This window comes from Elaeis guineensis, chromosome 4 (genome assembly GCF_000442705.2).
Source record: "Elaeis guineensis isolate ETL-2024a chromosome 4, EG11, whole genome shotgun sequence".
NCBI classification, from domain to species: Eukaryota; Viridiplantae; Streptophyta; class Magnoliopsida; order Arecales; family Arecaceae; genus Elaeis; species Elaeis guineensis.
Genome location: NC_025996.2, coordinates 1,704,297 through 1,723,325, shown reverse-complemented (window position 1 = coordinate 1,723,325; position 19,029 = coordinate 1,704,297). Strand labels below are relative to the sequence as shown.

General features: G+C 36.5%; 1 protein-coding gene across 1 annotated transcript; it reads left to right on the top strand.

The window, feature by feature from the left end:
• The first annotated feature begins 1,211 nt into the window (after positions 1–1,211).
• On the top strand, positions 1,212–18,347 carry LOC105044314 (uncharacterized). The gene is given in 7 exon segments (XM_010922164.4): positions 1,212–1,318; positions 2,173–2,974; positions 2,976–3,695; positions 11,724–12,665; positions 12,768–12,978; positions 17,532–17,739; positions 17,741–18,347. Coding segments are annotated over 6 exon segments (3,189 nt in total). The 5' UTR covers positions 1,212–1,318; positions 2,173–2,233; the 3' UTR covers positions 18,108–18,347.
• Positions 18,348–19,029: the final 682 nt, after the last annotated feature.

Here is a 19,029-nt window from a genome sequence, read left to right as displayed (position 1 = left end):
GTGATGTTGTAAGTTGAACCATATATAATGGAAACTCCTAGAATTAAACATGTGAGACTCCAATGGTACAATGTAATGGAATATGCATACTAAATAGACATGGTTTCATAAATATGATATTTTTTTTCATAAAGAAATTTGAAAAATCCATCTCTCTCTCTCTCTCTCTTTCATTTTCTCTCTCAAATTACCTTTCTCCCTAGCTCTTGCATTTTTTTTTAAAGTATATGCATGAAAAAAAATCCAAAAGCATGCTATAAGGATCAATTCTAATATTGATTTTATTTTTTGATCTATAGTTGGCCTGCCATACAATAAAAAATTGATTAATTCTACGATCAATCTCGATGAACTACATCAATTTTATGGAATAAACCAATCTCCTAGCATCATGATAGGCACACTAATTAAGTTTTGGTATCATATTTGGACCTTATGGAAATATCTTTTTGTCCTCTCAAGAACTCCAACCTACATTAGATCTTCCCATTCAAAAAAAATGGTGAGGTTTAGATTTTATTGGGATAGCACATTGTGATGCTAATCTTTGTATATTGCACCTAAATATTTATTTTTGAAATAAGATAGATAAGTAGCATATTGTAGATCATTAATTATCATTATTTTATTAAATTTTAATAATTAATATGGTCAAAGCGTGCTTATACTAGTTAATCATGGTAGTATTTAATCATGCAAGATACCGCTGTCCCAAAGCGATGCATAAGCTTTATATGCCCTTTATGCCGGATGGGGAAATGTGTTTTCGAACGTTTGTGCATGCCTTTTTAAACTTTGTCGTTACGTCATTAAAAGATTACCCGTCATGAGTCGACGTTATGTTGGTCATCTCACAATTCAGACGTGCCTCGTATCCCCAGGTTCCCGACGCGCGCACGTCCGAAAAGATATGCCGCATGGGTTCGGGTGGTATATTTTGCGAGAACAATGATTGATCTTCTTTCACGACATCAACCGTTGGGTGACACTACGCACATCTCTCAAAACAATCTGAACTCACAAGTCATCTGTGTACAAATCGCAAAGTAACCATCGCGGAATCCGACGGTAGATACGTGCAAGAAGATGGTGCATCATTCTTTCGCGTGAAAGATTCAACCACTGCCTATGCCGCATTAGCTGCTTCGGCAAAACCAAGGGTATTTTTGTAACTTCGGTCTGCTCCCAGTTCTCAAATTTGTACGTCTCTTCACACTTCTCCCGGCTGCCCCTTCGAATTACTCTGCTTTCCCCTCCCTCTCCTCTCTCTCTGACCATCATCGGCTTGTCCAAAGTCTCAACAACTCGTCATTCCATGGTAAGAACCCCTTTTCATACCGATTTGATTCAATGTCTCTGTTTTACGCGATCATTTTATGTTTTTTTTCTCCTAATTTTTCCTTCATTCATTCAGTCTTCCGTGCTCTCGTGGTGTTCTTTATGCACCGACATCTCTACCGTAGTGATATTTTGAGTTATTTTTCGATCTAGGGTTTCTCTAAAACTCGAGAGTATGCGAATTTTGGGTACTCTTTGAGAAAAATTCTGGTTGCAGCTTTGTAGGTGACTGCTCCTGCTTCTTGATTCTAACGTTTTACTGATTTGTCTTACTTTCATTTGGTTTTTTGTTCAGTTTTTCGGGGATTTCTTTGGTTTGGTGTTGTTATGTCGAACTCTGGGATTCTCTTGGTGGAGAACTAGAACGGCAAGACTTGTTTTTTGTGATGTGTACTGCTATAATGCGTAGTTCTTCTTCGAGTGATTCGTGTCCACCAAATGCAACGTTTTTGATGTTTCTGAGAAGTTTAGATCGTCCTTCTTGCTTCTGTAAGTTTGGTCCTATGTAGCGGGTGCAAGTTTTGTGGAACTTCAAAACTTCTCAGAAATTTCTTTCTTGTCAGTGATTAGATGCCCTTCCTCCCCCAAATGATTTGATTAATTGATGAATTACTCATAAAAACTGAATCTAGTTTTTTCGTGGGATTCACATCAATTATTAAGTGTTTTATTTATTGATTTTACTGTTATTGTTGTTGCTTCCTTGCTCATGCTTGTGTTCGCATGCACTAGTATATGGTTGTATGGAATATTTTCTATCTATTTTCTTTTAGTTTTTCTGTACATTCATGAATGCCCTTTTTAGTTATATGTGTTTCTTTGAATTTTACCTAGATTTCGTTGGGCTTTGTCTGCGATTAAGTGATAAAAATAGGGGAGATGAAAGGTCCGAGGCATGGAGGAATCTCAGGGAGGACGATCATCTAAACATCACAAAATGGAGAAATTGGATATTGGAGAAGCTCAGCCATCTTTTCCGGAAAGGGATGTTTATAAAGCCCCCCTAAGTGAAGCAAGTTCAAAAGCAGTGTTATTTGATGAGGAAGAACTGGAAGAAGGTGAAATCAGAGAGGATGAACTATTGACGCCAGGCAGGACAAAAATGTGGTATGTTGATGAAGAGCTGGAAGAAGGTGAGATCAGGGAGGGTCTGACATCTGAGGCAGGACAGAATGCTTTTGAACACCATGAAGCTAGTTTAGAAGTTTCATCATCTGACAATCAAGAAACAGGAGAAGCTGGTGTCAGAGTGGGCCAGTCATCTGTGTCTAGAAATGATGATACTGAAGACTTCTTGCACGAAACTAGTCCAGATTTAACACTGTTATATGATGAACTGGAGAAAATTGAGATCAGAGAGAGTCCTGTTGGTCATATATCCTCTCGACAACCAAATTTGTTGGAGCAGGATGAGACTCCTGTTCTTGAACCTCTGTCTGCAAAGTTTCACCCACAAATTAGGTCATTGAAAGATGAGTTCTTGGAGAAACAGGTTGACATGATTAATGAACTTTATTCAAGAAGGTTAAGAACACTCCTCTTAAAGCAAAATAAAGAACTTCGAGAGTTCAAAACCTTGAAAGGTGAACAACAGATGGAATTGGCTAAAATGAAAAATTTTGGATTTGGATCTGATTCATGCAATGCATGTTGTCCCTTCAGTTCAAGACTATAGAATAAAATTACTAAATGAAGAATTTTCAAAAAGAATGGATGAATTTGACAAGCATATGAGGGGGCAACGTAAGAAACTTATGGTTATGCATATTGAGGCTAGGAATAAGGAGAAGTGGATGAGGGATTGCTGGTTGGAAGAAGCTAAAGCTGGTATTCTTGAAGAATCCTTTTATGAGATTCCACTGTCAAATACTGGATTCAAGCTGGAGAAATTCAAGTTGAATGAACATTATGGAGCTCATGATTGTTCAGGGAATAATAAAGCAGTGGCTGGTTCTTCTTCAGATCCGATAACTAGGCCAGTAGAATCTGCTGAAATGATTGATAGACCTACTGATTCTGTGCCCAGTTGCACAAATATTTTGGAATCTTCTGAACTGAGTAGACCATCTCCTAATATTTCACCACTAAACCAGCATGGCAGAGCAGAGAATATACCTCTAGAAACCAAATATCAAGCTTCACATAAAATGAATGCAGTGTGTAATAAGTTTGATGAAGGAGAGACTGATCCAGGAATTGCTGCAACTGTTGCCAGCAAGCAACATGGAGGGACAGGTTCTAATTTTGTTTGCTTGACAGATCCTACCAAGCAAGATCAGATAGAGATTCCTTCTTTTGCCCATGCATTGAAAACAATGAAAAGTTCTGAAGGTGCCAGATCTGTATTGTGTGATCAGGTTGTCTGTCCAACTTTTTTTTATCAAATCTTGTTTACATATGCCTACTTAGTTTCTTTTAATTATTTGATATTGTCGGCGTTGGGACTGTTTGTAATTGATGACCTTTCTTACAGCTGATGGCAAGTTGAAGGAAGCAGCTTGAGCCAATTATAAATTGGCCTTTCATTTAGAAAATGAAACTGATCTACAAGCAAAAGTATAATTTAGGTGTTTAGAAATGAAATTACTTTTGCAATTAGTGCATATATAAGGGACCTAGGCTACCTTAAATATTTTATTTTCATCCTTTATCATCCGACTTGAAGCTGCCATGTATTTTAAAAGGATAAAGCAGTCATGGTGCAGCCTGAAATTTTCATCAAGGTTACGTTCATGAAACCAAACCCAAGAAAAATATGTATATAAAGAATAATCTACTGTAAAACTCAAACTATATGAAACTGAAGTTGAATTTACTATTCATAAGCTTTTGAAGACATTGTTGATTCATCAGTTTTACTAGTTTCTCTTGAAAGTTCACCTGAATTGCTGGTGTTTTGAATCTGAAACTCCAGGCTTTCGTGTCCAACAATAAGTATGGGACAAGTATGTAATGCTGGTATGCCTGACCATGAATATCCAACTTTTTGTATGAACTGCTCCTCTCAATAAAAAGGGTACTAGCTGCACTGTGATTCTGAGCTGTTCACAGGTACTAAACATGACATCAAACTAATCTGTAGTCTTGATCTGCTGATTGCTGTGAATTAACTAATCTACAAGGGTATGGTTAAGCTCTCTTTGGCTTTAAAGTACCTGGATATTGGTTTTCATCCCATTGGCCTTGGTGGTTTCTGTCCAGACACTATTAAGGCCTAATATACATTGTCGATCCCTTTCTTAACAGCCCAAGCTTTTGGGTTCTAGTGGTTAGTTAGCATGGTATCAAACCCAAAGTTCATGGATTTAAGTCCCCATCAAAGGCAATTGTACCCATTTATTATCTTGACTTTTTTCTTTCCTTGACTTGTTCCTGGTTGAGTTGCTTTTGAATTGTCCTTATCTTGAGTCATTCTGGACTTCTTCATGATCTCACATGCATGATCTGTGCTGCACTTCTTTTCTTTGCTGTTTTTTTTTTTTTTTGGTTGAGATTTGGTGGTGTGGAGGGGGGGCGGGGTTGTTGAGATCTGATATACATTGTTGACACCTTCCTTGATAGTTAAGATTTTAGAGTCTAGTGGTTAGTTGACATTCACGAGCATCGATTGGGGTACATGCTGATCATCATGGGTCAATACTCAAAAACCATGCGGGGTAATATAATGTGATGAAGATTATTGAAAGTTAGTTTTTTTGAGTGGATGAAGCACATCAAGATTAATTTTTAGTTGTCTATTGCTGCCATTCTTTCACTTAACCACATTTTATTTGGACTTTCTTAGAAAGAGCCACTACATCATGCTTCTGTTATCTATTGGGCAAACCCTCAATGGTTGATCTACCTTAAATTTGATGAATTAGAGATACTATATCATATACGTTTGCCGCACATTATTTCACATGTTACCTGTGAAAGTTCACTTACTTGATTTTATTTTTCTGGCTATTGCTGCCATAAAGAATACTTTTGGCCTCTTGACAGCCCATTTAATTCACTCCTCAAGTTTTCTGAACAATGCTAATAAATTGGAAGACTAAATCCTTTTATTCCCCAACAGATATCCCTAGTAAAGGGGAGAGATCCCAACTCTCCATGGTCTTTCAAAAGGCTAGAAGTCCTGTAATATGTCATTACTTCACTACTTCTCCTTAAGTTTGGAAAATGGAGTTCCGTAAATTGGAGTGCTAGATCCCTTGATTGTACCTACAAATATTCTTAGTAAATGCTTTTATATTGGAAGGAATCCAACTCTTATGGTTTTAGGACATGCTAATTCTTGTAGTGGGTCAGTACATTACTACATCTATTGCTTTTCTTCTGTTCAAGCTGAAGTGTCTAAAAGCAAAGTCAGTTTAAAGAAGTATAAAATTCCTTAACAAGCCATAACATTAGTTTTCCTTTCATGTAAGGAGGCATGTCTTTGTTATTCATTCACCTTATTAGGGGAAAATATAGTATCGATCATTTTAAGGTTTAAAATATTTACTTTTGTATCAAGTTCCTCTTAACTTCATCAAGTAATATTTAGTATGGTATTTAATATGGTTTGCTGTACTGGTCGGTACCGGTGTGTACCGACCATACTATACTATACTAGTACCGAACTAATATACGGTATAGGAGACGTACCGAGTGTCAGTACATCAAACTAGCCCCCCTATTGGGCATGCCGATATGGTAATAAGATGGCATTGATATAGGATCTAGCATCAAGATGGTGCATCTTATTATTCAGCTTATATTATTGTTTGAATTTTCCATGCAGAACATTTAGAACTGCTTGTTTCACTTTACAAAGCTGATGAACCCGAAACACATCATGAATGTATCCAATACCCTATGGTCCTTCCTATCAATTGGCATAAAAGCATGTGTCATCATGGAATGGTTCACTTTGCCAATGTGCAAGCTCAATCACTCTCCATTAATAGGAAGCATGCATGACGGACAATGCAACTTAAGGACATAAGGGGCCCCATGGATTGATCAGTGAACACTAGGTTCACTAACCCTTCGGATGAAACCCAAGTGCCATAAGGGGCCCAAGCCCACATGATGCCGAATTCTAGATTATCATATGTTAGACATCTAACTCAGGTGTCTATGAGCTTAACTTCATATTGTGTTAGGGTGGTGCATCATTGATCATGTTATCCTCTAAAGATCAGTACGATGCACATTAGTTCCGAAAAAGGTCTTTACTAAAGATAGCATAGTCGGCAAGGTCTACCGTACCAACTCATACCATCCTATGTCAATTGTACCATATCATACCAATAAGATAACAATATGGTGCCGAGGTTCAATTTAGAGTCTGAGTTGAACCAGTCCGTATCATTCTAAATTGAGCAGAACCACCCCGTACCATCTAATGTTGGTAGGTATCGTGGCTGCGAGTGAGAAAACATATTAAAAGCCTATCTCAACATGGGGTGCGTATTGCACCATACTAAATCGGTAATGTATTGATATAATTCTCGTTATCGGTTGTGGCACCTTGATAGTTAGTATTCATCCTTAAACCATCTTTTCTTTTCATTGCCTAGTGCATCAAGTTAGTTTTTTGATGGTTCTTAAATCACCTCACTTTGAGTGGAGCAGAGGGAGGAGTTATGATTGAAATATTGCAACATTTTCAGCCCACTTGTTTCTAATGGTGCATGTTCTACATTCCTTGTATAAGATAACAAAAACTTACCATGGAATATCAAAGGCCAAAAAGCCATTTTTGAGTCCTTTTAGGTTTAGGATAGTTGTGAAGCATTTTATAATCCAAAATCCATTGTCAAGATACCCAAACTACTATAATGATCATTTTGCTTAGTTTGAGATGAATTAGGGTGTTCTTTTATAGTATTTTGAAGTTTGGAAAGTAAATAGAGGTTCCACGAGTCCTATTGATGTAGGGGCCCTTGATAATGATGAACATCACTCTTATATTACTCAAGTCACACATAAATGAAAGTGTTCTTCTGTTGAGTGCACTTTTCTTTCTCTACATAGCAGACTTTGCATGCTTTAGTGGATTTTAAAGAAATCTTGGTGGAGGCCAGTGCTTGTTCAATGGCCGGTTTATAGATTCCAAGGAGTTGTGAGCCACTTTTAAAGACCTTAGTGGGTTTTGAACATCAACAAAGTCCTTTAATAGCATGGATTGAAGTCCCACTGATGTAAGGGGCCCTTGAATGCCATAAATATCCCTATTATATTACTCAAATCAGACATCAATGAAATAATTCTAATCTTGAATGCATTTTTTAGTGTTTCTTTTTCTGCATGGTGGGTTTTTTATGCTTTGGTGGATTCCAAAGCAAACTTGGTAGAGTTTGCTGATCATTCAATGGCCAGTTTGTTGATTCCAAGAAGCTTTGAGTGACTTTTAAACATCTTGGTGGATATTGAGCATCGATGAAGTGCTATAGTACTGTGGATTTAGTAGTAGGTACCACAACTTAGTTTCATCTTTTACTTAAAACTTTACATTTTATGTAAGCTTGCTTGTTTCATTATTGAGCATATTAAATGTTTGAAAAAAAAAAAAAAAACTATATTCTCTTTTCATATTTGGTTTGAGATGAAGGCTTGTCAAATCCTTCCAACGTCTAGAAACCATAGTTGGAACGAGCGATTGTTGTTTGTTAGCAGGAAACCTTCATCCCACGTTTGCATCCCAAGTTCCTAACTAGTGTAAACTTGCCTTGATACCATGCCGGCTAGGTTGTCATTGATGAGTACTCAGTATATGGGCGTGGTATCATAGAAAATCATATGAAATAGCATGTATTCCCTTCATTATGCTATTTAAATGCTGTCCATCATTTATATGCATTGTTATTTTTTCCTATGAACTCAACATCCTATTTATCGAATATTTCATATTAGGAAACAATTTACTTTATCCAAAATGATTGAATTCATGATTTTATAAGTAACATGAGAAAATAATAAAGCTCCATTTGCAGTTAAATACACAATTTACCTTCGTCGGTAGGATTGAATGTGGAAGCTAGATATATATTGCACGATCAAAGTCTAAAGTTTTGTTTTGTTTTTTTAATTAAATTACACGTGTATTCTCATGGACAAAACTTTGTTATACTTTGTAGGTAGGCGCTCCAAGTTTTTTGTTCAAAGGTTTGCTTGAAGAGTTTTAGGTATTTTAGGTTTAACGGGTTTGAAAATGAAAAGTGGCTAAATTGATGACCTTGAGAATAATAATTTTCTAAGTTGGGCCTACTGTGTTCAATAGAGAGAGACAAAGTTTTTTGGAAGAACTAATCTCAGGAATAAAGATGTAGCATTATGTGATTGCGACATGCAAGTCCAACTTAGTAATTTTTTTTCACAAATAGTAATACACTTTAAATACTTAAGTGCTGCAGAATGTTTATGCTCATAATATTTCTTCAGGGATGAAATATTGATTTTTATAGTATAAAGTAAAAAAAAAAATCTATAAATGGGACATTGCATAAGTTGGAGAATTGCACTAATAGAATATGAGGAGATGCAGAATGAACAATCATATGGACACGAAGAATAAGAATTAATGTATTGTAAGAGTAATAAATGATAAAATAGCAATGCATGTTGTACTTCTATGGTCTTATGCTATATTAGAGCGAGATAGTTTTAAATATCGAGGATAACCTTGGTATACTTGTTTGTCAATTTTATTCCTAAAGTATCTTAAAATCCATTATGTGATCCCAAATCCTTATCCAATGCCCTCTATCTCAAATTAATACCTTCCTAATAATTCGTTGTTGTCTGCCTTTAACCTAAATTTCAACCCAATCTCTCTCTCTCTCTCATATTAGAGTACTAGAGCTTACTTAACTCTCTTTTCTTTCCACATTTACTACATATTCGAACTCTCCCACCTCACCTTCACCTTTGGTCCACCTAATACTTGCCTAATTTTCTTCTCCATATTCTCCTCAATATCCTCTTAAGTGCTTTATCCTTACTTTCTCATGTTAATTACCTTTTTAGGGGATTCTTTAATGGTGCTATAAATGCTCCATTTTAGTCTGACCTCCTCCCATCTCAGTGTTTGTGCATGCCATGAGTTTGTATGTCTCTAACTCTCCCTCCCCCACACTCTTTTCTACTTTCATTTTTAACATTGTAGTTGTGATTTTTATTGATGCTATGTTGTTATATTTTTATGGATTAATTATACAAAAAAACCTAAACTGTTTTGAAGCTTTCAACTTCATTCTAAATTTCAATTTAGTGTAATTAGGTAATTCAACTTTTAAATTCATTCAATTTGGACCCTACTTACGGATTTTGTTTGGTTGCCATGATGGAATTGTTATGTAATGTCACCTTCTTTGTTATCCCTTTTTGCTACATAAGAAGATCATGTGACATTACACGACAATTCCATCATAGCAGCCACACAGAATTTATAGCCAGGATTTAAATTAAATAAATTTGAAAGTTGGGTGACCTGATTGCACTAAATTAAAGTTTAGGAGGAAATTGAAAACCCTGTTCAAGAATTTTTACATAATTAATCCCATTTTTATTAAGCATTTTTATATTATTTATTCTGTTTTATTTTTTAAAAAATTTAGTTATGTAGTTTTGGTTTCTTGTTTCATTATTTCTATTTAATTTTTATATTTTATTTCATTTTCTTTTACTTTCATTATTTTATAATTTGTGCCAATTTTTATTTCTTGTTTCTAGTTGATCCTCTTATAATTTTTTAGTTCTGCATTTTGTTTCTTTTTCCCCCTAAACATGCATCAAATGTCCCCATTTGCTATTTCAGCAATAAAGTATAGAGAGTTAAAAAATGAGGTGTGATGAATGCATGGTGAAGTAAGAAGGTTCTGGATGTAGATAAGAACATTAATGGAAGTTTAGAGTTAGACCTATCCCTTGAAGAATTGGACCAAATTGGGAGGATGGGGTTGTACCGATCAAGCGAAATCAGTACAAAATTTAAGTTTGGCACTCAGTTCCTAGGGAAATTAGGAAAAACTAGTTTGTACTGCTTAGTGTCAGTGGGTAACAAGCGGCACTACTGGCACTTGCCTGTTCTATCAGTTACTAAGCGGAAAAAGTTCCACCACCCTTTTTGACCTTTTTGTCCAAGTTTTGAATTGGATAGGGGGTGGGTGAGGATGGAAACTCTGTTCTCCTTTTCCCCCTCATATTGCCACCCTTAGTGCAAATCAACTTGGGAGAAGCTTCTAGGAAGGTAAAGCATCCTCACTTCCCCTTTTTCTTGCCACCAAAAATGGTCAAAAAAAAAAAAAAAAAGGAAATCATGCCAAAGTTTTATCTTTGGCATGATTTCTTGATATGATGTAGATGTAGAATGGATCTACATATCCATGCCAAAATCTTTTTTTTTCCCCTTTAAATTATTTTAAATCATACAAACTTGCAGTCCAACTAACCCTAGATTTTAGTTGTTGTTGTTGTTTTTTTTCTAAGATGTTTTAGGGCCTGGAATCCTTAAGAAACAATTAAAATTACGAAATGCTATGCTGAAAATCTGTGAAACAATAGAAGAAACCAATGAAACCAAAAAAAGAACGGGATGGAAAAAAAAGAGGAACTTTTAGTGTGCTCACACCCACACTGACCCAGTATCTGACAGATATGGGGTTTGGCATCGTTCTTGAAGCACTGGTTGCAGAAATGGAAGATATGGTGGTGCTGAATAAATGAGTTGATAAGATCATGTGCAAGGAAGGCTAAAGAACAAGTAATATAGGAACTGGGAGGATTTTTGTGGATGGATAAGGTAAGAAAGGACATAACAAATCAAAAGATTGAGGTTATAGGGAAGGAAACAAAAATTGTAGTTGATAGAGGTTGCATATGATAAGAATAATTGTAAACAAAACTCGATTAGAAACTTAATCACTTTTTAACATTTTATACTTGTTAGCACATTGATTCATACTGCTAGCTGTTATCACTTTGATAGTCTATTTCTCACAATATCATAGCACTTTTCGATAAAAAAACTTATATTGCATTTTCTGCTTGAAATTTTTGTTGTTTTTGTCTCATGCATTATGTCACAAAGTTGCTTTGTACTAAATTTAGTCCTTGAACTTGTGATACTTATTATATATTTTATGCTTCCATGATAATTGCTGATGCACATGTTATACTATTCTGTCATGACATATTTCATTTCTAGAATTATATGCCTGTAATTGGAATGACAAATCCTTTATAAGACTAACTAGAACTACAATTTGAGCTGATTTATTTGAACTCTATCCTCATTTTTATGATCATTATCTGTGTGACAACCTTATATTATGTTACAAAAATCACTGTCCTGTTAGTTTTGTATTAGAGAGGTGGCTAGAAAATGAGTTCTAATCATTGCTGTGTTTGAGCAGGTGCCCTCCATCAGTGAACAAGAGAGGTCTGCTGTAGCTAGAGTGGGAGGTGACCAAGGCTCAAGTTCTTTCCCAAATAATGCGGCTTCTGCATTAAATTCAGTGGATACAGGATTTCGAAAAAATGACCCAAGCATCAATGTTTCAACAGGCTCAAATCCCATTTCGCTGGGGCTTCCTTTATCTGTTGGCTTAGCTTCTGTTATGCAAGGTCATGGAAGCTCACCTGCCCCTGTAGGGAGTGCCAGCAATCAGATACATTGTTCTACTCAACTAACTGAATTATCCATGCAACTGCCAGTTGTAGCCACAGCTTTACAGCTGGAACAGTTGGACTGTATATCCTCACGACCTCTTTCTCCACCTATTGGCTTGGCTTTGGCTGTGAATGATCATGCAAGCAGACCTGCATCTGTCAGAAGTGATCAAGTTCCTTGCAATCAAGTACATTGTTTGGCTCCACCTATGGAAGCATCAATGCAACAGTGGCTTGTACTTAAAGAGTCTAATCATATATCCTCACCGCCTCTGCCTCCATTTATTGGCTTGACTTCAGCTGTGCATGGTCATCCAAACACACCTGCACCTGTAGGAAGTGACCTTGAGCCTGATGGTCATATACATTGTTCTGCTCAACTTACAGAAGTGTCCATGCAACAGCCCATTGTATTTGCAGCTGCACAGTGGGAGAACTCCAATTATTCACTCTCACACCCTTTTGTCCATCCAATGCCTCCCACTATTGATATTCCTCCTGCAAGAACACGCTCTGAGTTTCTCACATCCAACGGTGGTCAACCAGAGAGAGGCAGTCCTTTTCCATTAAGTTCCCCAATAATGGAATCCATGCCTCTGCAAGATCCTAATCTCAGGATATTTCATCATGAGTTGAAGAGATTATATGCACTGAAGGCTTTATTTATCAGAAGGCATGAAGAAAAGGTAACTATGCAAGACATTTTTTTGCAAATAGTCTTTGGCTGTTCATTTTCGGATTTTACTCTAGCTGTTATCTTGACTGTTTATTTGCTTTTTGTTGGACAGAAGGTTAAACTTAAATTAGAATATAAAAAAGAGATAGATAATCTTAAAAGAAAGTACGATGCGCTAATTCAGGATACTGAAAAAGAGTTTGTAAAGAGAAGAAAGGAAATTGAGATGATGTACACTAAAGTTAGCAAGCATCAAGAATTAGCTGGGGGATTTCGGGAGATATTTGACGAAACCATTGAAGAGGCTGGAAGTGCTTATCAAGGTGTGAAATTCACCACCATAATCTCTTCCATATATCTAGTTTTATTGTGAATAGCAAATTTAATCTGCTAGCAAGCATTCGTCTATGTCCTGAGCTGCAAAAAACTCTCAAGTGGATTAAAAACTACTCCAGATGCTTATCTTTTGCATTTCATGAATTGTCTTGAGTAAACATTGGCAATTAAATATGCTATCAAAAATTCTCTTTCATATAAGTGCACTTATTTATTACATTGAAATCATGGTCTCAATAACCACCAAAATGGAATTGTACCACGCTATCACCACTGCTGCACCTTTCCAGTCAAAAACAGGCACCAGTACGGGTGTTGGCACACCAAAGCAGCTGTACTGATATGCACCATCCGTACCTGTCTATACAGGCCTGTTTTGGTGCATATCAGTAGTTCCATGTCGACCATACCATATCGGTCATACCGGTCAGCGTCAATGATTTCTTTAAAAAGTTTGTTTAGAATCTTTCAGTTTTATTACTACCATCAGTACCAGTACCTACTGGTACCATGTTGTTACAATGCAAAAAATGGTAGTGGGTTTGGTTTCAGTATTTAAAACCTTGATTCAAATGCAGATATGGCATATGCATGATATCTAATTTTGGCAGATGAGAGACATGGCTAACCTAAATTAGACGTAATATTATTTTTTTAATATATACATGAATTCACATACAAAGATAGCACAAAAAATGATAGGCGCATTACCTGTGAGAGTATCAAGATGATAAATGCAATCTATTAGACAATTAGCTATATTAGAAGTTACTAGATAAGTGTTTCAGGAGCTAGGAGCCCTTTAGAATTAATAACAATAAAACAAAAGGAAGAGCCCGGTCCCATACTTCCATTCCGAGTTTTCTTGAAATTTAGGTTAAAACTGATTTTGGGTGTTTCTTTTAGTTAGATAATGGATGTAACTTTTTGTGCTAGATGTCGTCAATAGTTTTATTAAGAAATTTAGGAAGGTCATGTGTAGAAGGGGTGGTGAGTGTGAGCTTTAGTGCAACGGTAATGCTGCTCCATTTTGACCTTGAGGTCATGGGTTCGAAATATAGAAAGAGCCTTTCCATACATCGAGGTAAGCTTACATACATCTAATCCTCCCCACACTTTGCAATGGAGGAGCCTCATACATTGAGCTACCCTTTATGTGTAGAGGGGGTGGCTTGTTTTCTTCAAGTATTAATTGTTCTTAGGGGAGTGCAAGGAAACAGAAAATATGTGAAGGGCCCAATCCTTCTTAACCATGGCATCCCGCACTATTCTACCTGTAAAAAGTATTATTAGTTAGAAGATTTTGAACCTCTTTATCCAGTTGAGTGGTGGCAAAATTTTGTGGCAGTTTCCTTCATCTCTACCCGATACCTCCCAAGGAAAATCCCGAATTGGATCCAACAAAAGGATTCGCAAACAAAAGCTTTTGCTGTTGGGACAGAAAAAAGAGGTGAAAATCATGTGTCATTATGATATTGATAGAAGCAGGTACAGTAACTGCTATCTTACCAGTACGATCCAGTATGAACTAGTACATAGGAGTACTTATATCCTTTTCCTAACACTATCCATATTAGAAAGTCCAAAGCAAAAGGACTTGCATATAGAGAAACTTGGTGGCATACTGATGAGGTACAGGAATAATGAATTGATCAAGGAAAAGAAAGCTTATTTCAGAAAAATGGCAAAGAGCAAAAAGAAGGCTTATTTCAGAAAAATGGCAAAGAACAAGTGGCATCAACCGTCAAGGACTTTGAGACATACTTAAAGATCAAAATGCAAAAGGTTAATATGATGAAAACATGCAACTTATGCAATGGAAGCTATATTTTTACTTAGGGCTCATTTGGTTTGGTGTAAGTGGGCTGAGCAGAAGCCCAATGCATTGAAGTAGTTTTGCCTTGGTCCCGAGTGAATGTATTAGACACACTGCAAGAAATTTTCTCCAATAGAAAAGGTTGTCCTTGGGAAGGACAATCATACAAGGTGCATAACAACTTCTACAACTCTGATCTGTTAATATTGTTCGATGAGACAATTTCATGCATTGACCATGCAATGTGAAAGATACCAGTGTGTTAGTGCAATCAACCCTAGCTGATAACTAAAGAAATATAGCCTTTCTAGTTTTCATAGACGTGCTCTGGTGCAGCCTTTGGATAAAATGGCTAACCTCACTCCAAGCTATGAGTGACATTTCAAATGCGAACTAGGCCAATGTTCCTTGTGACTCAGGCAAGGATTGAAATGCCAGGCACATCGGCCTTGTATTGGCTATGAGCTGGTATAGGAGGGCTTGGTATGCAAAGGAATCAGATAAACCAGGGCCAAACCACACATATGGCCCGAATTGTGCAAAGAGGGGCCGATTGAGCCCATATCACCTTTGAATTGGACTAAACTGAGTGGTATCACCTGGTATTACTTGGGATGATATTTTAGTTGGTTTTTAGTTTGTTTTCCATCATTCGAAGGTGGGAACAAGTTAATGGGGAAGCCAGGTGCCATCCAAATCCGTTTTCTGCAGGATTGAAGCAAGGATCATCTAGTTTTTGGTCTAGAACAAAATTTGAGATAGATAAATCACTTCTTTGCCCCCACCCCTCTCTTTTTTCAGTTTCCTGAAAAATCTGAGAATAGATTATAGAGCGGCACAGTTCCTTGTGTATAGGATAGCCTGCCAGCCCAAGAACATAGAATACAAGCACCAAATACTTGAAGTGAGAATAGTGAGATAAAGAAAAATTGGAGAGGAAAAACTTTATTGAATAAACTTAAAAAATATATATATGAAGAACCTAATAACCGTGCATGACACTTGCTCTTTCCAATAACACCACACACTCACTCGAGGCACACCACCCAACCAAAATACTGATCCCCCAACCCGACCAAAAAAAAAAAAGAAAAAGAAAAAAACTGATCACGCACACAGAGATGGTAAACTGTTTACTAAGGCATCAGAACATCTCATTACTGGAAAACCATGTGGAGCTCATTTACCCAAAAGTTCACCACTTCTAAAAAGACCCAACATGTACTATTCTCAGGGTAATGAAAGACTATGATCATATTCTAATCGCTTAAGTCAAACTTGAAAGTTGTACTCAGTGACTCCTATCACAACTATAATAGAATGTCAATAGCAATGAGTAACTCAAACCTGTTCATGTATCTTCATATCATCTGATCCCGACAAGAAAACTTACTTGACATTGGTGTTGAGCTTGACAACAACTCATAGTGAGTCTTGGCAATGGATTAATGACTCTTAGTACTCATTATAAAGTTTATGCTGGCCAGCGGCAACTCCACCAATAAACTCTTCACTGACCTTTCCACTGTTATGTTTCTGTCAGTTTTGATTAATTCCAACAAAAGTTAGTATCAAATGTGTTCTTAATTTATTGTTGATCAAATCAGTGTTGGTTGTGGACTATTTCATGTAGAATCTTGGTAGTAGTTAATAACATTTATTGATTCAATGATTTTTAGTTTAATCTCATTGCATTTCAATTGTTAATTTTAAATGTTTAAATATACTTCAGTTCCAAGTTATATGATATTGTCACAAAGATACAAAACATGACATTAACACATTGGAAACCACGACTAGGGCACTTAAATTGATTATTTTACCATATCTCTTGCACAATGTTATGTAAGTAAATACCAGGGGCATACCAGTTGTGTCAAAGTGTATCTGTTGATTACCTTTGTTGATAACAGCATTTGCCCTTGGTTGATATGGGTTTGATACTTGATAACTTGAATGAGAGTTAACCCAAAAAACTCTTTAGACCTTCAGTCTATTTATATTTGTATGTGATCATTCACATGCTGCACTGCGAACATCTGTTGCACTTCAATGTATAGGAAAAAGGACATGTTCATATCTCTTCATATGTAGGACACAGGATGTGCAATGAACATGGACTCAGCTGTACACTAATAAATTGATGCCTTTAGGCCTTAGGGCATAATATGATGCCTTTGTGGCGTAAATTTCAACAATATATAGATAGTATTTGAATTGCCAATCTTTCTAATTTAAATATTATTCTTTGAGAAGATCTAATCTAAATATATACATTTTTAATACTAATGAGCTCTTAATTCCATATATTACTATCTACAAGTATATTATTTTCATATTATTATTACACTCTTCAGCATCTGTTTATATGACTTTGTATGAAGTTTTCCAACTCTGGATAACCATATGATATTATTATCATATTCGATAAGATCATCATTTTTTTTATACCATTAGATCATTATTTGCGCATGTGCATCTCTTTTGATACATACACTAGCCCAATTCCGAGTGAACTGCATGAAGTCTTGTGTGTGTTGTTACTTATTGTCCTGTCTAGCTTGCTATACTCTGCTGCCATCTTTTGCGTTAGTCGCAATGATTTTGCAACAAATGCTACACGAGAAAAAAAAAAAAAAGAAGAAAAGAAGATGCTACATGTACAACAAATAAACTGGTTAGGTGTTGCTTTTTTCCCTGTTGCTGATGCGTTTACTTTACCAGGTGCATGTTCGAGTACTGGGCAATGGTTTGTTCAGGTACCACAGCAACAACATTTTGCCCAGAGGCCAGTCATGGCCTCACCCTCAAGAAGTGGTCCGACCCCTGCCAACTTACCTCCATCCCAAAACCTGTTACCTCTTTCCTCAGTGGAGGTGAGGCACCCATCCTCAAATGTAGTCCCTGTCCCATCAGTTCAGGCCGGGCACAGCCCCCTACCATTTCTCAAGCAATGCAGTCAGATTTCCTCCCAGTTCCATGGTTCATTCCATTTTAGACCTTCAAATTAGAAGTACGCCGTGTGGACTTGCTCCACATCTCCTTACATCCACAACTTCTATGTCTGTGTCAAATCTTCAACGCCAGAATGGAAGTAGGCTGAACCAGCAACAAGTTTTCCATGATATGGGTATCTCATTGTCTGCTTCTGAGCAGATTTTACCCATAAGTGGACATCATCAACCCGAAGGTTCGGGTATGTTGCATCTTCACCAGAGTACATCTCCCTCCACCTCGGACTTTTCTTTGCATCTTGCAGGTTCCCGCATTGGTGTTAAACGGCCAAATCTGGACAGTTAGTGGAAGTGGAATTGGCATATACATCCTTTCCCTTTTTCCTTTTTAACAGGTTGGGAGCCTTTCGGTTCCATGTACATGTTTTTTGCAATCAGTAATTTAACATCATAGATGATGTATGTTTATATTTTAATTTCTTCTGTTGTAGATGGGACATGCCTTTCTTTGTGTTTTATACTGGTTGATGACTTTCTTAGTGGACGTGCTTCTTATTAACAATTTAAATAGATTTATTTTATTTAAAAGTAAAAAATGTGCTTATATTGCCAATTAACGTAATTCGTGTACTAGTTTGGAAGCCTCTTGAAGGACCCACTATATTACGGTATACGCAGTCAGTAATTTACATATATAATTGTGTAGGTTTCCATTGTGAATATTTATATCTTCTGTTCCATATATGTTTTTTTTCCAGATGGAGCATATGATGATGAATGGTTGGAATTTTGATTTGAATGAAGCATCACACAAGTTGGCAATGTGCTACAGTAAACCCTGAAAATTTTTGTGTTGGTTATGGTTAATGTAATGCATAGTCGATTTAAAGTAATCATTTGTCGTGTCATTTCTTCTGAGTTTCAGGAGTGAGTTGTTACCTCTCCGGTTTTATGCAGGTTGAAGTGCATACTTGCTAGTCATTCATATACATTCACTTGCACAAATAGGATATGACTTAAGGTGTTCTCTTTCTGTGTTTTTCACCAGAAAATGTTGCTTATTTCTTACTTTGGTTGTTGCTTTTATGGATGACATGGTTGCATCAACAATATAATTTCATATTATATCTGAAAGCATCTTCATGCACTTAACTGTATCATCCACCGAATTTGTGTGGCATTTGTAGAACAAAATTACTGCAGCAAGCATTCTAGACAAAAACTTGGTTGGTTGCAGAATTGTGGATCCAACGTGTGCTTTTGGGAAG